Source organism: Chelmon rostratus, chromosome 3, assembly GCF_017976325.1.
Source record: "Chelmon rostratus isolate fCheRos1 chromosome 3, fCheRos1.pri, whole genome shotgun sequence".
Classification (NCBI taxonomy): Eukaryota; Metazoa; Chordata; class Actinopteri; order Chaetodontiformes; family Chaetodontidae; genus Chelmon; species Chelmon rostratus.
This window is the reverse complement of record NC_055660.1, coordinates 20,261,669-20,289,414: the sequence shown is the minus strand read 5'-3', so window position 1 is coordinate 20,289,414 and position 27,746 is coordinate 20,261,669. Positions and strand designations below refer to the sequence as shown.

Here is a 27,746-nt window from a genome sequence, read left to right as displayed (position 1 = left end):
AAGGACTGTGTACTCCTTTCTTGCCTGTGTCGCGTGTTGCCAGGCGCTGTCGAGCTGGGGAAAAGCACACAAGACGTCTCACTCTTCGCTATTATCAAGGCACCAGAAATGTAATCGCGTTAACCAACCAACGCAGCTAATACTGAAAAATATTAAGATATCGATTTGTAATGTACGTTAGAATTTGTCATAACATTTCTTACTTTAAACTGATTGCAAATTTCTCACATGCGGGACGCGTACACGGCCAAGTTTTTACGTTATTCTTGTAACGATATACGATCTTTGCGCGCCCTCGGAGTCAGCTGAACGGGAGGGGCGTGGCGGAAAGCTCGGTTGCTAGCACCGCTAACGCTCCTGTGACGGTCAAGTTTGTGTGTGTGTAGATTAGCAGGTTGAACGCAGCAGCTGCTGCACTGTTTGACGGTACCTGGCAGGGGGGATAAAGCGGGTGAAAACGCCTCGTTAGTATCAGACGGTTGAACAGATATCTAACAGTCCGCCGCCTGTTCTGAACCAGCGCAAAGCGGAGCTGAGATGCGAACGTAGCCGTTACCAAGCGAGCCAGGCCGAGGAGAGAGCTGGCTGGCTGGCTGTACCCTTCATCCAGACAGGAGTATAAATGTTTCACACGTACCAGTTTACCGAGTTTGTCGACGCTGGAGAGGATGCGCAAGGACGTGAGGATATTATTAGTGGGAGAGCGTAAGTAAAGCTGTGTTTAACCCGCGGTGTCGGGCAGCAGCGGTAGTCCGCAGCGTCAGCCGCTAGTGTTCACTTTGCGCTGATGCTGCCTGCTGGCCATGTGATGCTGACAGCCGCACCAGTGTCTCATGACGATGGTGTTCGTTTCAGATGAAAAACTAACAGGAAATAAATAAGAATGCATGTTTTTAAAACGGTGGATATTTGCTTTTCCTATTACCCAACTACAAATGACACGAACACTGAAAACTGTGCAGCCTGCAGAGAGGCAGAAAAGCCAAAGAGATGGATGCTGTTTTGTTCTCTCTGGTCATTAAATTCCTGGAATATCCTGGAATTTAGGGGAGTGAACTTTAGACAGATGGAGGATTTGATTTTCCACTGTGGCTTCTTCTCCACAGGAGGCTCAGCTAATTTGGAAATTATGTTGTTTTCAGGATATTAACAGAGCAACTAGGTATAAAGTTTGTAGTTAATTGAACGGCTGTGAAGTTATAGAGAAGGCCAGTAGGTTTAAAGCAGTGCCAAGATTAAAGCTGCAACTCATGGATCGCACACACCCATTGAAGATGGGCCTGTGGTGTTCATAAATAACGTTCTCACAGATTAAATGTTCTCATGAACTGTAATAAGTGTATGATAGGATCCACTGAAGAACCTGTATCATTTCCAATTCTTGTCTCTTCTTCCCTCATCAGCCAAAGTGGGGAAGACGTCTCTCATCATGTCTCTGGTCAGCGAAGAGTTCCCAGAAGTGGTATGGAAAAAGAATTATGCCATCAGTTTTTAAAAACCTTGATGACGCCTCTTCACCTCCAACTTAATGAATGCTTTCCTTTTGTGGAGATTAACACCATTGATTTGGCTGTATTCTTGAAGCGGTGTAAGCAGCTGTAAACATTATTCACCCCAGGTTCCCTACCGAGCTGAGGAAATCACCATACCTGCAGATGTCACACCAGAGAGAGTCCCCACGCACATTGTGGACTATTCAGGTGCATTAAGCCCGCCGTTCCTGTTTGTTTTTCGCTACAGCGACTGACAAATGACAAAAACAGGAGAGCACTCTCCTGATTTTAACTGTGGTGTCTGTGTTTTTGTTCTCACAGAGGCCGAGCAGACAGATGAACAGCTGTTTCAGGAGATCTCCAAGGTCAGTCAGTGCATTTTGCTTGTCTGTTAACTTGGAGAGAAGTGCTGAGTCCAGGTAATAGCCTAATGGACGTCTGTGCCGGTCTCTCTCACAGGCAAATGTGATTTGCATTGTCTACTCTGTGAACAACAAGAAGTCCATAGAAAAGGTGAGCGTCTTCTGCTCCTAGCATTTCCATAATTTGTTTTTATAACACATAAACAGTGCAGCATGTGGGACTGTCAGCCTGTCATCTTTTCAGTTTTTTTTTTTTCTGCCCTTGTTTTCCTTAGGTGACCAGCCACTGGATCCCTCTCATTATTGAGAACACAGACAAGGACAGCAGGTGTGAGCTTGTGTAAAAAATAGTCCAGAGTTTTCTCTGTCAGCTCATTTTTGGACAGTGAAATATGGGGCGAAGAGGGTGCCGGTTTCTCCATTTCACAGCATGACCAGCTCCTAACGCACCATCAGCCCAGTGGAAAGTCTGCCAAAGACCATTTTGTGTAGCGAGAGGCCGCACATGGAAATGTTCTGCTGTGTTTTCTGTGTTTGGAGTGATGACTAGTAGTCACAGGGTTGAGAATGTCTCACCAGTGTTACTCTGTAGACAGGGAGCAGCAGTGGAAGAGCAGCATTTCACACGAACCCGGTCCCTGTTGTGCTGTGAAATGAGCCACTGCTTTTCCGCGAGGGAAAATACTAAATTACATTAAAAGAAATGTACTCTTTTGAATAAAATGTGGCCTTCAGGGCTGCAGCTAACGATTATTTTCATTGTTGTTTAATCTGTCAGTTATTTTCTTGATTAATCGATTAGTTGTTTGGGCTGTAAAATGTTAGAAAATGGTGAAAAACGTTAGTCAGTTTTTGACAAGTAGTAGATTAATTGTTGCTGCTCTGGTGTAGTTGAGTCACATCTTTTAAATTTCATGTTATTTATTATGTTTGTTTTTGGTGTGCCCAGGGTTCCTCTAATCCTGGTGGGGAACAAGTCAGACCTGGTGGAGCACAGCAGCATGGAGACCATACTGCCCATCATGAACCAGTACAGTGAGATAGAGACTTGTGTTGAGGTGAGCGGGTTATTTTAATTTTAAGATTTTAATTTAGACAACAGACAGACACAAACATGGTCCAGTGAACGGCAAATGGAAACTAGAAAATTCCCCCTGGGAAATTTTGAAAGGGACACGGGGTGTGTTCGAGCCGACAAAATTATCTACGTTTTAAAGTTTGAATGAAGTCTCTAGGACAAAGTATGGCCGAGCAGCGGACAATTGAAAAAGGCTGAAATTTGAGGAAATTTCCCCATTCATTTCTTATGGGAAATTTATCGCAGTTGTTCGCGTCTTACGTCGGCCTTCGATGGTCATAGCTCGAAAACCGTAAGAGATATCAAAATGTGCCGAGGGTCATTTGGAGCCGACAAAATTATCTACGTTTTAAAGTTTGAATGAAGTCTCTAGGAGAAACTATGGCGAAGCAGCGGACAATTGAAAAAGGCTGCAATGTGAGAAAACGGCAGATATCAGAGGCAGTCAGTCCCTGATTAATGAATTGCTCTCAGCTGTGTTTCTGTGGCTTTCTCCTTGTCTGTCTCTGTTGATCACCTCAGCTGTCTGTGTCTGCTTCTCTCCTCTGCTTCATGTCTCTGTTAACATGAATTAATGAACTGAATCAATAAGCATGAATGGAGTTAATGCTAACAGAGCTAACAGAGCTAACACTAACGGAGCTAACACTAACGGAGCTAACAGCTAACGGCGCGAATAGAGCTAACAGCGCTAACGCTAACAGAGCTAACTGTGCTAACAGAGCTAATAGAGCTAGCGGTGTTAACAAGGGGGCGGGGGGATGGGGTTTTCATTATGCATTTGTCTGTGTATGTGTGTTTATGTATCTGTCATTGTGTGTGACTGCGTATGTGTGTGTCTTGGTCTGTTTGTGTGTGTGTGTCTGCTTGAACTACACAAGCAGCCCAACCAGCTCCTACATGGAGATGTGTATAGTATATATGTGTCTGAATGTGTGTGTGTGTGTGTGTGTGCGTGTGTGCCTGTGTAACTTCTGCCCCACCTGCTGATAATTACCTCTCTACCTCTCCCACTTTTTACCTGTTCCTGTTCAGTTTTGACGTGCTGTTTTTAATCACTTTTTAGCTGTTGGTTAGCCCTGCTTGTGTGTGTGTTTGTGTGACTACTGTCTCAACCTTTTTGGCAAAGCGCTTGGTGAAGCTGAGTTTAACTGTTTGTTGGATGGAGATTGTTTTCAAACAATGCCCTTGTTTTGACTGAGCTCGTTAAGATAATCATTCTCAGGCTTGTTGTCCTGCAGATGTGTGTGCGTGGGTTATTGACCGGTGTGTGTGTAAATGACAGTTGCACCTGTTAAACTCTTCCCTTGAAAAGCGGCTTTTTCGCTGTCGGTTTCTTCCGAACAACTTGCGATTGTGTCAAAACCGTAGCTGCTATCAAAAAACCGATTACACTGTGAGATGCGGACAAGTCTGGGCCAGATGTACGTGTGTTTTATGTCCAGATATTCTTTAGAAAAATGACAAAATGGTCGACTTAAAAAGACTCTGCGACTCAGAGAACAGGAGTTTGTATTGTATGCAGTGAGATTTGGGTTCGGCGAACCTCCCGAACTAAATCCTCTGGTGAGAGAACCGTACCTCGTATCAGAGTGTACTATAGATCATCGGACTCCCGAGAACTTCCTGAGTCCGGCCATCTCCTCGTTTTATTCCTGACACAACAACTTTTCGTTTTATGGCGATCTAAAGACAGGAGGCATTTCTGCTTTGCTCACAAAACAGCTCTGAATTTTAACATGGGACTTAATGGGAGAACAGGAGGGCGCTGGCTGCACAAAACGTCTCACTATTTAAATTCAGTAAGTCTCTCGGCTTTTTCGAGGACATCACACGAAAGAGGACAAGTTTGTCTACAAACTGATCCCAAAATTATGCGTGTAGAGTGTAATTTGTGGTCGTAGCGACGAGAAAACGAGAAGATTTTCAGATCGTTTTTAGACTCTGTGCCACTCTAGCACGCACTCTAGCACGAACATTCCGCGCAATACACACCCATTATAATCTCAAAATTTCCCGCCAAACGATCACTGTCATTGAACAGTGACTGATCAAAAACTATAGGACCAATCAAAATGTGGATGAACACACCAATAGACCAGACTTGGGTCTACATTTTAAAGTTGAAATGAAGTCTCTCGGTGAATGTATGCCTGAGCTACAGATGTTTGAAAAACTCCAATTTCAATCTTGTTTTTTTCGCCCGTCCCATTCATTTCTTATGGGAAATTTATCGCAGTTTTTCGCGTCTTACGACGCGAAAAACTGCGATAAATTTGAGAAAAGTAATAGCACACCGATCCCGAACAATACGCACGTTTTGATATATAATTTGCGAGGGTTTTCTCAAAGCTGTGGGACGAGTTTGAGGACGAAAACTTGGAGGAAGATGAAAAATAACTAGAAAATTCCCCCTGGGAAATTTTGAAAGGGACACGGGGTGCGTTCGAGCCGACAAAATTATCTACGTTTTAAAGTTTGAATGAAGTCTCTAGGACAAAGTATGGCCGAGCAGCGGACAATTGAAAAAGGCTGAAATTTGAGGAAATTTCCCCATTCATTTCTTTTGGGAAATTTATCGCAGTTGTTTGCGTCTTACGTCGGCCTTCGATGGTCATAGCTCGAAAACCGTAAGAGATATCAAAATGTGCCGAGGGTCATTTTGAGCCGACAAAATTATCTACGTTTTAAAGTTTGAATGAAGTCTCTAGGAGAAACTATGGCGAAGCAGCGGACAATTGAAAAAGGCTGCAATTTGAGAAAACAGCAGATATCAGAGGTAGTCAGTCCCTGATTAATGAACTGTCCCAGCTGTGTTTCTGTGGCTTTCTCCTTGTCTGTCTCTGTTGATCACCTCAGCTGTCTGTGTCTGCTTCTCTCCTCTGCTTCATGTCTCTGTTAACATGAATTAATGAACTGAATCAATAAACATGAATGGAGCTAATGCTAACGGAGCTAACAGAGCTAACACTAACGGAGCTAACAGCGCGAATACAGCTAACAGCTCTAACGCTAACAGAGCTAACTGTGCTAACAGAGCTAATAGAGCTAACGGCGTTAACAAGGGGGCGGGGGGATGGGGTTTTCATTATGCATTTGTCTGTGTGTGTGTGTTTATGTATCTGTCGTTGTGTGTGACTGCGTATGTGTGTGTCTTCGTCTGTTTGTGTGTGTGTGTCTGCTTGAACTACACAAGCAGCCCAACCAGCTCCTACATGGAGATGTGTATAGTATATATGTGTCTGAATGTGTGTGTGTGTGTGTGTTTGTTTGTGTGCGTGTGTAACTTCTGCCCCACCTGCTGATAATTACCTCTCTACCTCTCCCACTTTTTACCTGTTCCTGTTCAGTTTTGACGTGCTTGTTTTTAATCACTTTTTAGCTGTTGGTTAGCCCTGCTTGTGTGTGTGTTTGTGTGACTACTTTCTCAACCTTTTTGGCAAAGCGCTTGGTGAAGCTGAGTTTAACTGTTTGTTGGATGGAGATTGTTTTCAAACAATGCCCTTGTTTTGACTGAGCTCGTTAAGATAATCATTCTCAGGCTTGTTGTCCTGCAGATGTGTGTGCGTGGGTTATTGACCGGTGTGTGTGTAAATGACAGTTGCACCTGTTAAACTCCTCCCTTGAAAAGCGGCTTTTTCGCTGTCGGTTTCTTCCGAACAACTTGCGATTGTGTCAAAACCGTAGCTGCTATCAAAAAACCGATTACACTGTGAGATGCGGACAAGTCTGGGCCAGATGTACGTGTGTTTTATGTCCAGATATTCTTTAGAAAAATGACAAAATGGTCGACTTAAAAAGACTCTGCGACTCAGAGAACAGGAGTTTGTATTGTATGCAGTGAGATTTGGGTTCGGCGAACCTCCTGAACTAAATCCTCTGGTGAGAGAACCGTACCTCGTATCAGAGTGTACTATAGATCATCGGACTCCCGAGAACTTCCTGAGTCCGGCCATCTCCTCGTTTTATTCCTGACACAACAACTTTTCGTTTTATGGCGATCTAAAGACAGGAGGCATTTCTGCTTTGCTCACAAAACAGCTCTGAATTTTAACATGGGACTTAATGGGAGAACAGGAGGGCGCTGGCTGCACAAAACGTCTCACTATTTAAATTCAGTAAGTCTCTCGGCTTTTTCGAGGACATCACACGAAAGAGGACAAGTTTGTCTACAAACTGATCCCAAAATTATGCGTGTAGAGTGTAATTTGTGGCCGTAGCGACGAGAAAAAGAGAAGATTTTCAGATCGTTTTTAGACTCTGTGCCACTCTAGCACGCACTCTAGCACGAACATTCCGCGCAATACACACCCATTATAATCTCAAAATTTCCCGCCAAACGATCACTGTCATTGAACAGTGACTGATCAAAAACTATAGGACCAATCAAAATGTGGATGAACACACCAATAGACCAGACTTGGGTCTACATTTTAAAGTTGAAATGAAGTCTCTCGGTGAATGTATGCCTGAGCTACAGATGTTTGAAAAACTCCAATTTCAATCTTGTTTTTTTCGCCCGTCCCATTCATTTCTTATGGGAAATTTATCGCAGTTTTTCGCGTCTTACGACGCGAAAAACTGCGATAAATTTGAGAAAAGTAATAGCACACCGATCCCGAACAATACGCACGTTTTGATATATAATTTGCGAGGGTTTTCTCAAAGCTGTGGGACGAGTTTGAGGACGAAAACTTGGAGGAAGATGAAAAATAATAACTAGAAAATTCCCTCTGGGAAATTTTGAAAGGGACACGGGGTGTGTTCGAGCCGACAAAATTATCTACGTTTTAAACTTTGAATGAAGTCTCTAGGACCAAGTATGCCCGAGCAGCGGACAATTGAAAAAGGCTGAAATTTGAGGAAATTTCCCCATTCATTTCTTATGGGAAATTTATCGCAGTTGTTCGCGTCTTACGTCGGCCTTCGATGGTCATAGCTCGAAAACCGTAAGAGATATCAAAATGTGCCGAGGGTCATTTGGAGCCGACAAAATTATCTACGTTTTAAAGTTTGAATGAAGTCTCTAGGAGAAACTATGGCGAAGCAGCGGACAATTGAAAAAGGCTGCAATGTGAGAAAACGGCAGATATCAGAGGTAGTCAGTCCCTGATTAATGAATTGCTCTCAGCTGTGTTTCTGTGGCTTTCTCCTTGTCTGTCTCTGTTGATCACCTCAGCTGTCTGTGTCTGCTTCTCTCCTCTGCTTCATGTCTCTGTTAACATGAATTAATGAACTGAATCAATAAACATGAATGGAGCTAATGCTAACGGAGCTAACAGAGCTAACACTAATGGAGCGAACAGCTAACGGTGCGAATAGAGCTAACAGCGCTAACGCAACCAGAGCTAACTGTGCTAACAGAGCTAATAGAGCTAGCGGCGTTAACAAAGGGGCGGGGGGATGGGGTTTTCATTATGCATTTGTCTGTGTGTGTGTGTTTATGTATCTGTCGTTGTGTGTGACTGCGTATGTGTGTGTCTTCGTCTGTTTCTGTGGCTTTCTCCTTGTCTGTCTCTGTTGATCACCTCAGCTGTCTGTGTCTGCTTCTCTCCTCTGCTTCATGTCTCTGTTAACATGAATTAATGAACTGAATCAATAAGCATGAATGGAGTTAATGCTAACAGAGCTAACAGAGCTAACACTAACAGAGCTAACACTAACGGAGCGAACAGCTAACGGTGCGAATAGAGCTAACGGCGCTAATGCTAACAGAGCTAACTGTGCTAACAGAGCTAACAGAGCTAACGGCGTTAACAAGGGGGCGGGGGGATGGGGTTTTCATTATGCATTTGTCTGTGTGTGTGTGTATGTATCTGTCATTGTGTGTGACTGCGTATGTGTGTGTCTTCGTCTGTTTGTGTGTGTGTGTCTGCTTGAACTACACAAGCAGCCCAACCAGCTCCAACATGGAGATGTGTATAGTATATATGTGTCTGAATGTGTGTGTGTGCGTGTGTGCCTGTGTAACTTCTGCCCCACCTGCTGATAATTACCTCTGCACCTCTCCCACTGTTTACCTGTTCCTGTTCAGTTTTGACGTGCTGTTTTTAATCACTTTTTAGCTGTTGGTTAGCCCTTTTTGTGTGTGCATTTGTGTGACTACTTTCTCAACCTTTTTGGCAAAGCGCTTGGTGAAGCTGAGTTTAACTGTTTGTTGGATGGAGATTGTTTTCAAACAATGCCCTTGTTTTGACTGAGCTCGTTAAGATAATCATTCTCAGGCTTGTTGTCCTGCAGATGTGTGTGCGTGGGTTATTGACCGGTGTGTGTGTAAATGACAGTTGCACCTGTTAAACTCCTCCCTTGAAAAGCGGCTTTTTCGCTGTCGGTTTCTTCCGAACAACTTGCGATTGTGTCAAAACCGTAGCTGCTATCAAAAAACCGATTACACTGTGAGATGCGGACAAGTCTGGGCCAGATGTACGTGTGTTTTATGTCCAGATATTCTTTAGAAAAATGACAAAATGGTCGACTTAAAAAGACTCTGCGACTCAGAGAACAGGAGTTTGTATTGTATGCAGTGAGATTTGGGTTCGGCGAACCTCCTGAACTAAATCCTCTGGTGAGAGAACCGTACCTCGTATCAGAGTGTACTATAGATCATCGGACTCCCGAGAACTTCCTGAGTCCGGCCATCTCCTCGTTTTATTCCTGACACAACAACTTTTCGTTTTATGGCGATCTAAAGACAGGAGGCATTTCTGCTTTGCTCACAAAACAGCTCTGAATTTTAACATGGGACTTAATGGGAGAACAGGAGGGCGCTGGCTGCACAAAACGTCTCACTATTTAAATTCAGTAAGTCTCTCGGCTTTTTCGAGGACATCACACGAAAGAGGACAAGTTTGTCTACAAACTGATCCCAAAATTATGCGTGTAGAGTGTAATTTGTGGCCGTAGCGACGAGAAAAAGAGAAGATTTTCAGATCGTTTTTAGACTCTGTGCCACTCTAGCACGCACTCTAGCGCGAACATTCCGCGCAATACACACCCATTATAATCTCAAAATTTCCCGCCAAACGATCACTGTCATTGAACAGTGACTGATCAAAAACTATAGGACCAATCAAAATGTGGATGAACACACCAATAGACCAGACTTGGGTCTACATTTTAAAGTTGAAATGAAGTCTCTCGGTGAATGTATGCCTGAGCTACAGATGTTTGAAAAACTCCAATTTCAATCTTGTTTTTTTCGCCGGTCCCATTCATTTCTTATGGGAAATTTATCGCAGTTTTTCGCGTCTTACGACGCGAAAAACTGCGATAAATTTGAGAAAAGTAATAGCACACCGATCCCGAACAATACGCACGTTTTGATATATAATTTGCGAGGGTTTTCTCAAAGCTGCGGGGCGAGTTTAGGGACGAAAATTTGGAGGATGATGAAAAATAATAACTAGAAAATTCCCCCTGGGAAATTTTGAAAGGGACACGGGGTGCGTTCGAGCCGACAAAATTATCTACGTTTTAAAGTTTGAATGAAGTCTCTAGGAGAAACTATGGCGAAGCAGCGGACAATTGAAAAAGGCTGCAATTTGAGAAAACGGCAGATATCAGAGGTAGTCAGTCCCTGATTAATGAATTGCTCTCAGCTGTGTTTCTGTGGCTTTCTCCTTGTCTGTCTCTGTTGATCACCTCAGCTGTCTGTGTCTGCTTCTCTCCTCTGCTTCATGTCTCTGTTAACATGAATTAATGAACTGAATCAATAAACATGAATGGAGCTAATGCTAACAGAGCTAGCAGAGCTAACACTAACTGAGCTAACAGCTAAAGGTGCGAATATAGCGAACGGTGCTAGCGCTAACAGAGCTAACTGTGCTAACAGAGCTAATAGAGCTAACGGCGTTAACAAGGGGGCGGGGGGATGGGGTTTTCATTATGCATTTGTCTGTGTGTGTGTGTTTATGTATCTGTCATTGTGTGTGACTGCGTATGTGTGTGTCTTCGTCTGTTTGTGTGTGTGTGTCTGCTTGAACTACACAAGCAGCCCAACCAGCTCCTACATGGAGATGTGTCTGGTATATGTGTGTCTGAATGTGTGTGTGTGTGTGTGTGTGTTTGTTTGTGTGCGTGTGTAACTTCTGCCCCACCTGCTGATAATTACCTCTCTACCTCTCCCACTTTTTACCTGTTCCTGTTCAGTTTTGACGTGCTTGTTTTTAATCACTTTTTAGCTGTTGGTTAGCCCTGCTTGTGTGTGTGTTTGTGTGACTACTGTCTCAACCTTTTTGGCAAAGCGCTTGGTGAAGCTGAGTTTAACTGTTTGTTGGATGGAGATTGTTTTCAAACAATGCCCTTGTTTTGACTGAGCTCGTTAAGATAATCACTCTCAGGCTTGTTGTCCTGCAGATGTGTGTGCGTGGGTTATTGACCGGTGTGTGTGTAAATGACAGTTGCACCTGTTAAACTCTTCCCTTGAAAAGCGGCTTTTTCGCTGTCGGTTTCTTCCGAACAACTTGCGATTGTGTCAAAACCGTAGCTGCTATCAAAAAACCGATTACACTGTGAGATGCGGACAAGTCTGGGCCAGATGTACGTGTGTTTTATGTCCAGATATTCTTTAGAAAAATGACAAAATGGTCGACTTAAAAAGACTCTGCGACTCAGAGAACAGGAGTTTGTATTGTATGCAGTGAGATTTGGGTTCGGCGAACCTCCCGAACTAAATCCTCTGGTGAGAGAACCGTACCTCGTATCAGAGTGTACTATAGATCATCGGACTCCCGAGAACTTCCTGAGTCCGGCCATCTCCTCGTTTTATTCCTGACACAACAACTTTTCGTTTTATGGCGATCTAAAGACAGGAGGCATTTCTGCTTTGCTCACAAAACAGCTCTGAATTTTAACATGGGACTTAATGGGAGAACAGGAGGGCGCTGGCTGCACAAAACGTCTCACTATTTAAATTCAGTAAGTCTCTCGGCTTTTTCGAGGACATCACACGAAAGAGGACAAGTTTGTCTACAAAATGAGCCCAAAATTATGCGTGTAGAGTGTAATTTGTGGCCGTAGCGACGAGAAAAAGAGAAGATTTTCAGATCGTTTTTAGACTCTGTGCCACTCTAGCACGCACTCTAGCACGAACATTCCGCGCAATACACACCCATTATAATCTCAAAATTTCCCGCCAAACGATCACTGTCATTGAACAGTGACTGATCAAAAACTATAGGACCAATCAAAATGTGGATGAACACACCAATAGACCAGACTTGGGTCTACATTTTAAAGTTGAAATGAAGTCTCTCGGTGAATGTATGCCTGAGCTACAGATGTTTGAAAAACTCCAATTTCAATCTTGTTTTTTTCGCCCGTCCCATTCATTTCTTAAGGGAAATTTATCGCAGTTTTTCGCGTCTTACGACGCGAAAAACTGCGATAAATTTGAGAAAAGTAATAGCACACCGATCCCGAACAATACGCACGTTTTGATATATAATTTGCGAGGGTTTTCTCAAAGCTGCGGGGCGAGTTAAGGGACGAAAACTTGGAGGAAGATGAAAAATAATAACTAGAAAATTCCCCCTGGGAAATTTTGAAAGGGACACGGGGTGCGTTCGAGCCGACAAAATTATCTACGTTTTAAAGTTTGAATGAAGTCTCTAGGACAAAGTATGGCCGAGCAGCGGACAATTGAAAAAGGCTGAAATTTGAGGAAATTTCCCCATTCATTTCTTATGGGAAATTTATCGCAGCTGTTCGCGTCTTACGTCGGCCTTCGATGGTCATAGCTCGAAAACCGTAAGAGATATCAAAATGTGCCGAGGGTCATTTGGAGCCGACAAAATTATCTACGTTTTAAAGTTTGAATGAAGTCTCTAGGAGAAACTATGGCGAAGCAGCGGACAATTGAAAAAGGCTGCAAATTGAGAAAACGGCAGATATCAGAGGCAGTCAGTCCCTGATTAATGAATTGCTCTCAGCTGTGTTTCTGTGGCTTTCTCCTTGTCTGTCTCTGTTGATCACCTCAGCTGTCTGTGTCTGCTTCTCTCCTCTGCTTCATGTCTCTGTTAACATGAATTAATGAACTGAATCAATAAACATGAATGGAGCTAATGCTAACGGAGCTAACAGAGCTAACACTAATGGAGCGAACAGCTAACGGTGCGAATAGAGCTAACGGCGCTAACGCAACCAGAGCTAACTGTGCTAACAGAGCTAATAGAGCTAGCGGCGTTAACAAGGGGGCGGGGGGATGGGGTTTTCATTATGCATTTGTCTGTGTGTGTGTGTTTATGTATCTGTCGTTGTGTGTGACTGCGTATGTGTGTGTCTTCGTCTGTTTCTGTGGCTTTCTCCTTGTCTGTCTCTGTTGATCACCTCAGCTGTCTGTGTCTGCTTCTCTCCTCTGCTTCATGTCTCTGTTAACATGAATTAATGAACTGAATCAATAAGCATGAATGGAGTTCATGCTAACAGAGCTAACACTAACGGAGCTAACACTAACGGAGCTAACAGCTAACGGCGCGAATAGAGCTAACGGCGCTAACGCTAACAGAGCTAACTGTGCTAACAGAGCTAATAGAGCTAACGGTGTTAACAAGGGGGCGGGGGGATGGGGTTTTCATTATGCATTTGTCTGTGTATGTGTGTTTATGTATCTGTCATTGTGTGTGACTGCATATGTGTGTGTCTTCGTCTGTTTGTGTGTGTGTGTCTGCTTGAACTACACAAGCAGCCCAACCAGCTCCTACATGGAGATGTGTATAGTATATATGTGTCTGAATGTGTGTGTGTGTGTGTGTGCGTGTGTGCCTGTGTAACTTCTGCCCCACCTGCTGATAATTACCTCTCTACCTCTCCCACTTTTTACCTGTTCCTGTTCAGTTTTGACGTGCTGTTTTTAATCACTTTTTAGCTGTTGGTTAGCCCTTTTTGTGTGTGCATTTGTGTGACTACTGTCTCAACCTCTTTGGCAAAGAGCTTTGTGAAGCTGAGTTTAACTGCTTGTTGGACGGAGATTGTTTTCAAACAATGCCCTTGTTTTGACTGAGCTCGTTAAGATAATCATTCTCAGGCTTGTTGTCCTGCAGATGTGTGTGCGTGGGTTATTGACCGGTGTGTGTGTAAATGACAGTTGCAACTGTTAAACTCTTCCCTTGAAAAGCGGCTTTTTCGCTGTCGGTTTCTTCCGAACAACTTGCGATTGTGTCAAAACCGTAGCTGCTATCAAAAAACCGATTACACTGTGAGATGCGGACAAGTCTGGGCCAGATGTACGTGTGTTTTATGTCCAGATATTCTTTAGAAAAATGACAAAATGGTCGACTTAAAAAGACTCTGCGACTCAGAGAACAGGAGTTTGTATTGTATGCAGTGAGATTTGGGTTCGGCGAACCTCCTGAACTAAATCCTCTGGTGAGAGAACCGTACCTCGTATCAGAGTGTACTATAGATCATCGGACTCCCGAGAACTTCCTGAGTCCGAATATCATCTCGTTTTATTCCTGAGACAACAACTTTTCGTTTTATGGCAATGTAAAGACAGGAGGCATTTATGCTTTTCTCACAAAACAGCTCTGAATTTTTACATTGGAGTCAATGGGAGAGCTAGAGGGAGGTGGCTACACAAAAAGCCTCACTATTTAAATTCAGTAAGTCTCTCGGCTTTTTCGAGGACATCACATGAAAGAGGACAAGTTTGTCTACAAAAGATCCCAAAATTATGTGTCTCCTATTCACCGTTTGTATTTTACGGCAATTTTAGAAACACATTTCAGGCGATTTTTCACCGGCTGTCTCACTCTAACTTATGACATCACCCACTGTAGAGGGAGAGATTCTGAGCATTTTTGTGAGAAACTTGATGGTCTTCAGATGGTCATAGCTCGAAAACCGTAAGAGATATCAAAAAATGTGCCGGTATTAATTTTGAGCTGACAAATTTATCTACGTTTTAAACTTTGAATGAAGTCTCTAGGACAAAGTATGGCCGAGCTGCGGACAATTGAAAAAGGCTGAAATTTGAGGAAATTTCCCCATTCATTTCTTATGGGAAAGTCTTCGCAGTTGTTCGCGTCTTACGTCGGCCTTCGATGGTCATAGTTCGAAAACCGTAAGAGATATCAAAATGTGCCGAGGGTCATTTGGAGCCGACAAAATTATCTACGTTTTAAAGTTCAAATGAAGTCTCTCGGTGAATGTATGCCTGAGCTACAGACGTTTGAAAAACTCCAATTTCCATCTTTTTTTTTTCGCCCGTCCCATTCATTCTTATGGGAAATTTATCGCAGTTTTTCGCGTCTTACGACGCGAAAAACTGCGATAAATTTGAGAAAAGTAATAGCACACCGATCCTGATCAAACCGCACGTTTTGATATATAATTTGCAAGGGTTTTCTCAAAGCTGCGGGGCGAGTTCAGGGACAAAAATTTGGAGGATGATGAAAAATAATAATAACTAGAAAATTCCCTCTGGGAAATTTTGAAAGGGACACGGGGTGTGTTCGAGCCGACAAAATTATCTACGTTTTAAAGTTTGAATGAAGTCTCTAGGACAAAGTATGGCCGAGCAGCGGACAATTGAAAAAGGCTGAAATTTGAGGAAATTTCCCCATTCATTTCTTATGGGAAATTTATCGCAGTTGTTTGCGTCTTACGTCGGCCTTCGATGGTCATAGCTCGAAAACCGTAAGAGATATCAAAATGTGCCGAGGGTCATTTTGAGCCGACAAAATTATCTACGTTTTAAAGTTTGAATGAAGTCTCTAGGAGAAACTATGGCGAAGCAGCGGACAATTGAAAAAGGCTGCAAATTGAGAAAACGGCAGATATCAGAGGTAGTCAGTCCCTGATTAATGAATTGCTCTCAGCTGTGTTTCTGTGGCTTTCTCCTTGTCTGTCTCTGTTGATCACCTCAGCTGTCTGTGTCTGCTTCTCTCCTCTGCTTCATGTCTCTGTTAACATGAATTAATGAACTGAATCAATAAACATGAATGGAGCTAATGCTAACGGAGCTAACAGAGCTAACACTAACTGAGCTAACAGCTAAAGGTGCGAATATAGCTAACGGCGCTAGCGCTAACAGAGCTAACTGTGCTAACAGAGCTAACGGCGTTAACAAGGGGGCGGGGGGATGGGGTTTTCATTATGCATTTGTCTGTGTGTGTGTGTTTATGTATCTGTCGTTGTGTGTGACTGCGTATGTGTGTGTCTTCGTCTGTTTGTGTGTGTGTGTCTGCTTGAACTACACAAGCAGCCCAACCAGCTCCTACATGGAGATGTGTCTGGTATATGTGTGTCTGAATGTGTGTGTGTGTGTGTGTGTGTTTGTTTGTGTGCGTGTGTAACTTCTGCCCCACCTGCTGATAATTACCTCTCTACCTCTCCCACTTTTTACCTGTTCCTGTTCAGTTTTGACGTGCTGTTTTTAATCACTTTTTAGCTGTTGGTTAGCCCTGCTTGTGTGTGTGTTTGTGTGACTACTTTCTCAACCTTTTTGGCAAAGCGCTTGGTGAAGCTGAGTTTAACTGTTTGTTGGACGGAGATTGTTTTCAAACAATGCCCTTGTTTTGACTGAGCTCGTTAAGATAATCACTCTCAGGCTGGTTGTCCTGCAGATGTGTGTGCGTGGGTTATTGACCGGTGTGTGTGTAAATGACAGTTGCACCTGTTAAACTCTTCCCTTGAAAAGCGGCTTTTTCGCTGTCGGTTTCTTCCGAACAACTTGCGATTGTGTCAAAACCGTAGCTGCTATCAAAAAACCGATTACACTGTGAGATGCGGACAAGTCTGGGCCAGATGTACGTGTGTTTTATGTCCAGATATTCTTTAGAAAAATGACAAAATGGTCGACTTAAAAAGACTCTGCCACTCAGAGAACAGGAGTTTGTATTGTATGCAGTGAGATTTGGGTTCGTCGAACCTCCCGAACTAAATCCTCTGGTGAGAGAACCGTACCTCGTATCAGAGTGTACTATAGATCATCGGACTCCCGAGAACTTCCTGAGTCCGACCATCATCTCGTTTTATTCCTGACACAACAACTTTTCGTTTTATGGCGATCTAAAGACAGGAGGCATTTCTGCTTTGCTCACAAAACAGCTCTGAATTTTAACATGGGACTTAATGGGAGAACAGGAGGGCGCTGGCTGCACAAAACGTCTCACTATTTAAATTCAGTAAGTCTCTCGGCTTTTTCGAGGACATCACACGAAAGAGGACAAGTTTGTCTACAAACTGATCCCAAAATTATGCGTGTAGAGTGTAATTTGTGGCCGTAGCGACGAGAAAAAGAGAAGATTTTCAGATCGTTTTTAGACTCTGTGCCACTCTAGCACGCACTCTAGCACGAACATTCCGCGCAATACACACCCATTATAATCTCAAAATTTCCCGCCAAACGATCACTGTCATTGAACAGTGACTGATCAAAAACTATAGGACCAATCAAAATGTGGATGAACACACCAATAGACCAGACTTGGGTCTACATTTTAAAGTTGAAATGAAGTCTCTCGGTGAATGTATGCCTGAGCTACAGATGTTTGAAAAACTCCAATTTCAATCTTGTTTTTTTCGCCCGTCCCATTCATTTCTTATGGGAAATTTATCGCAGTTTTTCGCGTCTTACGACGCGAAAAACTGCGATAAATTTGAGAAAAGTAATAGCACACCGATCCCGAACAATACGCACGTTTTGATATATAATTTGCGAGGGTTTTCTCAAAGCTGTGGGACGAGTTTGAGGACGAAAACTTGGAGGAAGATGAAAAATAATAATAAGAAGAAGAAGAAGAAACGCGCGGGATAGTAATAAGTGACTCGGGGCTACGCCCCGAGTCACTGGCTCCTGCAGCTATTTCATAGCTGTAGGAGCCAGTGACTCGGGACGTTGCCCCGTGTCCCTAATAAGAAGAAACACGCGGGATAGCTATGAAATAGCTGTAGGAGCCAGTGACTCGGGACGTTGCCCCGTGTCCCTAATAAATATGTTCTCCAATTGTGCACTCATTAAGAGAATATAATGAGGTGAAGAAACGTTGCTGCTCTTTATGACCTTTGCTCTCACATGTGTACAATATGTCAGTTTGTGTTGTCTTACTTTGTGTACATTGACCTGTGTTCCTCCTCATGTGTTACTCTTTAACACCTCCTACTATCACCACGATAAAAGGGCAATACTTATGTGCCTTCTGACCGGTTAATTAGACCAGGCACGTCGCTCAGACAGATCCTGTGTGTTAATACCCTGTCTGGGCCTGACTTAGCTCACACACACACACACGTAGGTAAACAGGGATGGTTCTGCTTTGCCAGGACACTGTTAGCATCACAGTGTCACTGTCCATACATAAACATGTCAGATAGTGCCACACTGTAAAGGCATCTTTGTATGCTACTAGGCTTTACAGTCTCGTATAGAGCTGCACTGCAGCATACATGTATGTATAACTAAACTTCCTTTTCTCGTTTACAGTGTTCAGCGAAGAATCTGAAGAACATCTCAGAGCTGTTCTACTACGCCCAAAAGGCAGTGCTGCACCCCACAGGTCCTCTCTACTGTCCCGAGAAGAAAGCTGTAAGAACACAAATAAGCTGTGGGATTGCTGCACCACTGTCTTTGTCGTCCGGTGCAGCCTGTCTTTGAAAACCTCAGTGAATCTACATTTGAAGCAGCTATTTAATGCAGTTTTTGAATGTTTTAGTTGTGGTCCAATCCCACAGTTATGTCTGAAATTGTATGCGTCTTATGAACTGAGTTTAGTTGTAGTAACTTTTTGCCTCTTTGATTCCCAGATGAAGTCACTTTGTGTCAAAGCGCTGACTCGAATCTTCAAAGTGTCCGACTTAGACAATGATGGGATTCTCAACGATAATGAGCTCAACTTCTTCCAGGTAAACTGATGACTGTCGGAGCTGACAAACGGTTAAACCCAAAGCACAATTTGCACAGGACCCTTTTTTATGCTAGCGTTGACAGCAACAATGCTTTTGTGTGACGGCTCGCAGCGGACGTGCTTCAACACCCCACTGGAGCCTCAGGCGTTGGAGGATGTGAAAAATGTGGTGAGGAAGAATTTGAATGACGGAGTGTGCAACGACGGACTCTCTCTGAAAGGTAGGAATGGACAGACAGGCCTCCTCCTCGTGTTCACACAAATCTCCTGTCACATTATTAGTTTATTTCTGGGATATTCCTCTCCAGGCTTCCTGTTCCTCCACACCCTGTTCATCCAGCGAGGCCGCCACGAAACGACGTGGACCGTGCTGCGGAGGTTTGGGTACGATGACGACTTGGAGTTAAATCAGGACTACCTCTTCCCACCGTGAGTGTCAGTCTTAAAGGTTTAGCAACTCCTGCCTTTCACTTTTGGCACCTTTGCTCATTTTGGTCAAACTGTACACGATATGCACATTTTCACCTACTAATATCTATCATTAATTGTGATATTTAACTCTCCCCCAGGCTGAAAATTCCTCCGGACTGCACCACAGAGCTCAACCACAATGCCTACCTCTTCCTCCAGAGCGTCTTTGACAAACATGACAAGGTGAAATCCTGTCCACCTGGTTCTGTATTTACTTTTACCTCTGCCCTGGAGAGGCACTTAACGAGAAGCTGCTCAGCACAACACAACACCAAAATACACTGCCACAGCCAGTGCTCACCACCTGCTGAGGCTTGATTTCACTTCTTGCCACTGAGGAGGGATTGACCGGAGAATTAGCCGCGGGATTAGAATCAAAGTCAAAGAGTGAAAGTGGCAGCTAGTGCCAAGATCTGCTTCCTGTTGTAGTGATTGGTGTCCAACTGTGTGCGCAACTCGTGTTTGTTTTCTCAGGTGGAAAGTAATTACAAGCCTGATTCAAAAAAAGTTGGGATGGCGTGTTAAACATAAATAAAATACAATGTGATAACTTGCTAATTATTTTTTAAAAAAAGACAATATATTTGATTTTTCACCTCATCAGCTTCATTGATTTTTGTAAATATCTGCTTATTCTGAATTTGATGCAGCAACACGTTTCAAACTAGTTGGGACAGGAGCAACAAAAGACTGGGAAAGTTGTGGAACGCTCCAAAAACACCTGTTTGGATCATTCCACAGGTAAACAGGTTGATTGGTAACAGGTGATAGTATCATGATTGGGTATGAAAGGAGCACCCTGGAAAGGCTCAGTTGTTCACAAGCGAGGATGGAGCGAGGTTCACCACTTAGTAAACACGTGATTGGATAAAGGACATTACTACATGCGCTCAGGAAGGCATTTGGAAATGATTGCATTCTGGTTTTATTTACTTTTTACACAATGTCCCAATTGTTTTTTTTTTTTTTAAAATCACAGTTGTACATTTTAGTTTTTAAATCCCATCTGAAATGTTTTCTTCCTTGAGTGCCATTTTTCTCATTTTGGCATACTTCACCACCCTGAACCTAAACCAACCTTTGTGTCTATCAGGACCGTGACTGTGCCTTGTCACCAGAGGAGCTGGCGGACCTGTTTGATGTTTTTCCCTACATGCCCTGGGGTCCAGATGTCAATAACACAGTTTGCACTAATGACCAGGGCTGGATCACCTACCAGGGATATCTCTCGCAGTGGACGTGAGTGGTTGTTAAGTTCAAGCCTACATGTGTAGAATTTGTGATTCTGGTGCCCCATGGTGGTCGTATTAAAAAGCTGTGTCTGACATGAAGACACTGAGCTGAATGGACGACGGTGCCACCAACTGTCTAAATTCTCAACAAACAAAGACTTTTCCCACCATTAAGGTTAAGTATCAAACTATGAATCAGCGATTCCAAAGCAAAAATTATTTTTAACTGATCATAAATACATTTCTGGTTTGGTGTCATTGTGCAGACGTTACTCTTTCAACACTGCTGATCTCCAGTAGCTTTGCACTCACATGTAATGTGCATCTAACCAAACTCCTAATGTAGCAAGAAAAACTCCTAATGTAGCAAGAAAAAGCTGTCCAGGACCAAAAGTTGGCTTTGATATGTAACTATTTTTAAAGTTGTTTTCTTATGACTATTTCTCTGAGTGGATATAAAAATACACAATCTCATTCATGTTGGTTTCTACGTGTAATGAATCTTCAATTAATTTTTTTTTTTGCTTTAAAACTTACATTTGTTCAGGTTAACAACGTATCTGGATGTCCAGCGATGTCTGGAGTATTTGGGTTACCTTGGTTACTCAATAATTGCTGAGCAGGAGTCCCAAGCGGCAGGGATTACAGGTGAACAGCGTTATCACACATTAATTTTTGTAAGATAAGATGTAGATTTGTATAAAATACATGTTGAATTTGTCATAAATACTCACACAGTCTAGTGTTAAAGCCTTGAGTATTATTCAGCATCGTAATAAATAAAATAAATAATTTTATTCTGCAGTGCCGTCAGTAATCGCATCATTGAATCAACACTGTCATAACGGTAGTGACGCAACAGCTCAGTCGAATGCTGTTGCTGACTGACTGCGAGCATGTGTTGTGTACAGCAGCAGTCTAAAAGTGATCCTTTGATGCCCGCGTGTGGTTTGCCCCCCTGCAGTGACCAGAGATAAGAAGATTGACCTACAGAAGAAGCAGACCCAGCGCAGCGTCTTCCGCTGTAACGTCTTTGGAGACATTGGCAGCGGCAAGAGCGGTTTCCTCCAAGCCTTCCTGGGCAGTAACCTCATGGTAAACGGAAACAAACAGCAGCTATGACGTATTTCGATGTGTGCTTTGCCCTTGCAGATATTTCGATGTTCCAAATGTTGGTTTTACTCAAGAGCCACAACCTCACAGACACTGCAAAAAGCAAACAGTACAGTGCATCACATATATGAAAAGTATTCCTCTTAAATATTTCAGGTCTGATATTTCATTCGTGCATGTGTGGAATAGTTTCAGTATTGATTTTTAGTGTCATGATCATTCATTCACATGATGTTTCTTGTCTTTTCTCAGCGCCAAAAAATGATAAGAGAGGAACACAGATCCTTCTATGCCATCAACACAACCTATGTTTACGGCCAGGAGAAATACCTTCTTGTGAGTAAAGAAAGATGCCTCCAATAGTACTTGAATCACTAGATCTTATCTTGTCTTATTTGTGTTGCAATCATGACTGCATCTGCTAAAAACAGGAATTAAATAATGGAGAAACTGCTAACATCATATATTTTTTATTTGATCTTCATGTAAATAAAACCTACATGTGACACTATGGATTGTATGTGAGGTTGTCAACTGTGAGCCGGCCAAGCCTGAGGTCGGCTGTGCTTACCTGGCTGTTTACATAAGCTTCTTATCATGTTCACCTAATGCTTTTGACAAGAGAGCATTTCTGCTTGCTTGTCAAAAGCATTAGCATTGCACTACTTACCAGCAAACGCAGCAGGCTTTGCATGTCCTGAAGTATGGATAGTTTGATCGTGTTTGTTTACCGAAGCACCTGCTGCAGTGCGTCAGCTGCACTCTTTGCTGTCTGCGCTTGTTGTTCGTTTTTGTCAGAAAGTTTCACGCTCGGGCGCTCCCGTCCGTGCCGACACCACACTGAAAGACAAATGCTCTAGTAAAACAGCAGTCACTGAACATCCTCAGCAGAGGACTCTTCTTTTAAGTGATTTTTTTTCTGACAACATATCAGCAATCCATATGCCATGTGAGTATAATAAGAAGAAGCTTGTTCGAGCAATATGGACACTCAGTGAACAATATGCACACTCAGCTGCGAGAACCAAGACAAACTCTCCGTGTAGTTCCTTCCACCATCCATTAGTGCTTGAAAATGATGGTTGGAGTAAACCAGGCCACCACAGCTGGCCACAGCAGTACAGAGGGCATTTTTATGGGACTAGCGCTCATCTTATCTCAGTGCATTCGATCTTAGGGGGGCTTTTCTGCATTCATTGTCGAGTGTGTTCAGCTTTTTTAACGGACCTCCTCTCCTCTCAGCTTCATGAAGTGTTCCCTGACTTCGACTACCTGTCTGATGCCGATCTGGCCTGTGACATCGTCTGCCTGGTCTATGACGTCAGCAACCCTTACTCCTTTGAATACTGCGCCAACGTCTTCAAGGTAAAACTGTGAGCATTGCTCACATTATATCAAAAGATAAAGGTTAACCCACTTCAAGATTTGGAAAACATCTAAATCACGTCTATCCCTCTCTCTCTTTCTCGTCTCAGCAATACTTCATGGACAGCAAGACTCCATGCATGATGATAGCAACGAAGTCGGACCTGCCAGAGATCAAACAGATGTATGGCTGCAGTCCTCTGGAGTTCTGTAGGAGGCACAAGATGCCACCTCCCCAGTCCTACACATGTAACACTGCAGCAGCACCCAGCAGAGACATCTACACCAAACTTGCCACCATGGCCATGTACCCGTAAGTATAGAGACACTTGTTCTGGTTTCCTTCAACTTGCAATTTTTGCACTTTAGGTTCCTCAAATGGAGACAGAGTTAGCTCATTTTAACAGCTGTTTTACTAAGAAGTTACTTAAATTGATGCAAGCTATGTGTATTTGGATCTGAAATTGATATCATACCCACCCAACTCTGCTTCACATGATTTGAGCAAGGGCGTAGTCTTTTTCTTAAAGAAAGCAATCTACAAAGTCGTTGCAGCTTTATATGCCAGTTTATTAGGTGTGCCGACCTAAAAGTTATCAAGTTTATTGTCACATACACGATCATACACAGTTCAAGGTGTAGTGAAATCAGTTCTTTGCATTTAACGGCCACCCAGCCGCAGGGACCATGATCGAATTGTCACCCACCAGATGAAGATTTTCAATTTTTGTTCCCAGTTGTGTGAAAACAGGAAATGCAGTTTGGTAACTGCAGCTAAGATATTGTCTCTTTTCTTTTCAAAACACGACACAAGGCCTGTGCTTTAATAACTGCTCATGTGATCATTGGTGCTGGGAGATATTTTAAACAATGAGACTTTGTTTACACGTCCTCCTGGGTCTATGGAGAATTGTGCTGGCCGCTGAGCCTTGTAAATCCTTAATTATGGATCATCATTTCTTCTTATGGCCTGAGGTGATGAAGTAGCTCAGTCAATGAGTGCCTGTTTGCTGCTGTTAAATAGACAGGGTTGTCTTTTAGTCTAGTTTTAATTCTGTATTTCTTCTACACTGTGACCGTTTCCTGCTAATTATGATCCCACTATAGAAATGAATCTGTCTGAAACAGGTTGGATAGATGGGATGTTTTTTTTTTCTTTTTATAGTCCACCTTATCTTTTAATTGGCCGTTTAAATACAAAGCTTTACTGTGTGTAATTTCTGTAACTTTACTCCATGCCTCAGGATAAACCTGCTCTCTGTGGGGATGTTCCTCCTCTCTGAAGTGTCACTATCAGACACGATGCACTCCAGTCCACATTAATGCACTTCACTGCCCTCTGGACATGTTGCACTAGTCTGATGCCACAGTGCTTTGCATTGTGGGTAAATGGGATTCCCTGCTGAGCAGTAATGTTGATCTCTCCCAGAGGCTCACACTCCTACAGGCAGTCAGCTTGCAGAGTGCAGTCAACACAGTTACATAATTACACACAGCAGACCAGCTTTTATTGAATCCACAGCCGAGTCGAATCCTGTTCTAAGATTCAGAAAAGAGTTTAGTTTAAATATTTCACAAATGATGTTATGAAACACAGATGCATATTTTTTACATCCTTCTGTGAGAGAGGGACTTTTTTCCTTTGTTGAAATGTGTTAACTCTTATTCCCCATTGATTTACTGCTTAAAATTGCTGTGATTTACTGATGCAGCAGTCTGACCATTTTTAAGATCACAACAATAATGAGATTGAGTCCACACAACAAAAGTATGCTGCGATCACAAAGATTGCTCATTTGAAAATGACCTGACAATGATTCACTCTGAACACTGTCTCTTAAGAATACTCCAGTTAAAATAATCTTTTACAGATAAATGATAATTCCTTCTTCCAAAGAGATAATCGAGGAATCTCATTCGAATAAGGTTTGTTGTCCTCGAAATCTGTTTTCATTGTCCCTCATGGGATTTGGCTCCAAAGCGATGGGTCACAGACTATTCATTTCATGGTGGTGGCATCTTTTAACTATCTGTCGTTTCATTCTCTTGTGTGTTTTCATATGTAAACCGTGGGCCGTGTTTCTCTCCTCAGCCACGCCCGGCTGCGCTGCATGTGCACTTGTAACCGGTGCACCTTCTGCTTGTGTCAGAACTTCCTCAACTCTGAGCTGCTGCAGACGGTCAGGGCCAAACTCTACGCTGTTGTGCTCAGAAGGTCCTTTTTTTACACTTTTTTTACAACCCTCTCTTTACCTGTGGTTACCTCTCAGATTTGTCCCCATCACCACCTGATGCTTGTCCCATTCATTTCCCCTCATTTTGGGCAAAGTTGTTCTATTTTTCTGTTTTATATCCAAAATATTAACATAGTTTTTCTTATCCTCTAAGTCACTCATTATTTACATTATAATTTCCTGCCATGTTTCTTTTTCCCCTTGTTTCATGCTTTCAAAGACCTTCTTGGCTTTGTCCGTTTCCTCTCAGAAACCATTCTGATATCTTCATTTTCATTCAGCTTTCAGTGACATTGCTTGTGAGCTTCCTGCGCTAGGATTGAAATTGTTATTTGGTCGGTGTTGACTTCCTTCCTCATGTCACTCTGCCTCAGCCGTCTCATCTAACCGAGATGTCATAGCTAATTTCTGGTCTTGTTGTCTCATGTCATAACTGTAATCCTGCATGTCCCTCATCCGTTTGAGTGGCTTTTCCTCCAGCATCTCCATATTTCGAGGCTTCATCACTGTTCTGGCATCAGTTCATCCAGCTTTTCTTTATGTTCATGTTGCTTATTTTCACATCATCCTTCTTAGCAACATGTCTCACAGCTGAGACTCACATCAAAGATGTTAGTTAAAGAGAAACAGTTGTTTGTATCAGTTTGGTTTAGATGATGCATCTGTTCATCTCTTTACTGTCCTTCCCTGTATTTATCTCCCGTGCACCCGCTTCTCTCTGTTTAACAGACATGTGAGCCAAGCAGACCTGAAGAGCTCCACCTTCTGGCTGAGAGCGAGTGTGGGGGCCACAGTGTTTGCAGTGCTGGGCTTCGCCATGTACAGAGTGCTGCTCAAACCACGGTGATCCTCGGGCGACCCGAGTCCGACCCTCTTTGCACCCATGGTACATATAGAGCCATTTTGACCAGATACAACTTTAGGCTTTCACCCTTGCATTTTGTAAACAACAAACATGTTGAAAATCCATCATGGTTTTGTGATTTAATGGGTCCCAGTTGAAAAAAATGTGTTTTGTTTTTGTGTGTGTGAGGGAAAAAAAGTGAAAATCTTACCTGAGCAAACATTTTCTGTCCACTTGTAAATTTCTCTTCTTGGGAATAAAAGAGAAACAAATATTTAATTTTGTACCAAAGTTGATAATTTGCTGAATCTGTTTGTTTGCAAGTATTTGCAAAGCAATATATCTATATTTATACCGAAAGTGAGGGCAAGCTGCTGATGAGCCGTGATGAGTAACATTATGAGTGAGATACATATATAGCTATTTTTTGGATGCTTGCTGATTGGAATGAACAGCTTGGTGTCAGTTGTGAGGGGGATTGTGATGTGTGAGGTGTGCAATAGCTCTGATGCTTTTATTAGACTGAACAAGATGTAAATAGTATATGTAATATACTAGACTGTGCATTTGTTTGTCTTTGTCCAAAAGGGCCGTGTCTGATTCACACTCAAAACTCTGAATGCAAAGGTATTAGTTTAGCAGCCTGCTCATGAACTCGCACAAACATTAGCATTGATTATTCACACTGACAGCAACGCTCGGACGCACACTTTTTTTCCCCCTAATGTTTGTACATCAGAGCAGGTCAGTGTTTGATCAGTGGATGTGTGGACGGGTCTGCTGCTCTCTCTCATGTCTCCCCATATTGGTCACTTTGTCAGCTTGTGTGTGTGTGTGTCTGTGTGTGTGTTTGTGCGTGTGTATATACGTATGTGTGCGCTAAGATGTTAAAAATCTTCACTTTACGGCCATTCTGTACATTTTTGTTTGCATGCTTTCGAATTTCCGACCACATTCCAGTGTTTTAAGACTTACTGTACAAAAGAATTACCACGGCAACTTGTCTGCATCGCTCTCCAGCTACCCGGCGATGTAGTAATGTTTATTGACAGGAGCACTGAACAGAGGATAGTTGAGTCATAGTCATGTCTGATGGTCATTTGACCTCTGTTGTGATTGCCAGTTAGCTCTCCTGATCACAGAAGATGCAATAATGTGGCCCCAGATGTTAATTTCCATGCAACTGCAACTGTTTGCCACAAGACTTAGTCTGACTTCTTCACTCATCCCTGCCTTTACAAAAGTTTACAATAAACAAATGTCTCTATTACATCTGGTGTGGTGGAATTATTCTATTCAGTTTGCCAAGAGATTGAAGATTTTGCTTTCCATACAGCATTAGCTGTAGAACGCTATGAACAGTAAAGACACAAGAGGGCAGCATTGCTCAAAATAGAAAATACAAAGTGTGCTTATCAAGCTGATGCCTCTATAATTTAGCAGCACCCTTGGGTCGTCACAATGGGTGTTGGGCTAATAATAGATTTAACCCACAGATGGTATTTTGCCATTAATTCACACTGAATATGGAATAATTTGGTGATAATGTCTTGTCTTCCAGTACCTATTTTACCTCAGTTTGACCTTATTTGTTAGTTTTCTCATCAACATGTCATTTTTAGGAGCACATTAGTCTGGATCAAATGTGGTTGAATCAGCTGGGCATGATAAGGAGTGACTTGATGGGGGATGTGAGAAGATATTCTGGT

The 27,746-nt window shown here is 42.8% G+C and overlaps 1 protein-coding gene across 2 annotated transcripts; it reads left to right on the top strand.

Annotated features, from left to right (window-relative positions):
• The first annotated feature begins 348 nt into the window (after window positions 1-348).
• rhot1b (ras homolog family member T1) lies at window positions 349-27,287 on the top strand. Of its 2 annotated transcripts, XM_041965231.1 has the most exons (20): window positions 349-705; window positions 1,404-1,462; window positions 1,619-1,700; window positions 1,815-1,858; window positions 1,953-2,006; window positions 2,131-2,183; window positions 2,805-2,913; window positions 18,358-18,459; window positions 18,678-18,776; window positions 18,891-18,999; window positions 19,087-19,207; window positions 19,348-19,432; window positions 20,343-20,488; window positions 21,029-21,129; window positions 21,446-21,576; window positions 21,847-21,930; window positions 22,837-22,959; window positions 23,070-23,272; window positions 25,052-25,174; window positions 25,923-27,287. In XM_041965231.1, the coding sequence occupies exons 1-20, from the start codon at window positions 669-671 to the stop codon at window positions 26,038-26,040; spliced, it is 1,983 nt and encodes a 660-aa protein (XP_041821165.1). In that variant the 5' UTR covers window positions 349-668; the 3' UTR covers window positions 26,041-27,287. The 2 variants fall into 2 exon arrangements, with proteins under 2 accessions (XP_041821165.1, XP_041821173.1); XM_041965239.1 differs by lacking the exon at window positions 25,052-25,174.
• The last annotated feature ends 459 nt before the right edge of the window (window positions 27,288-27,746 follow it).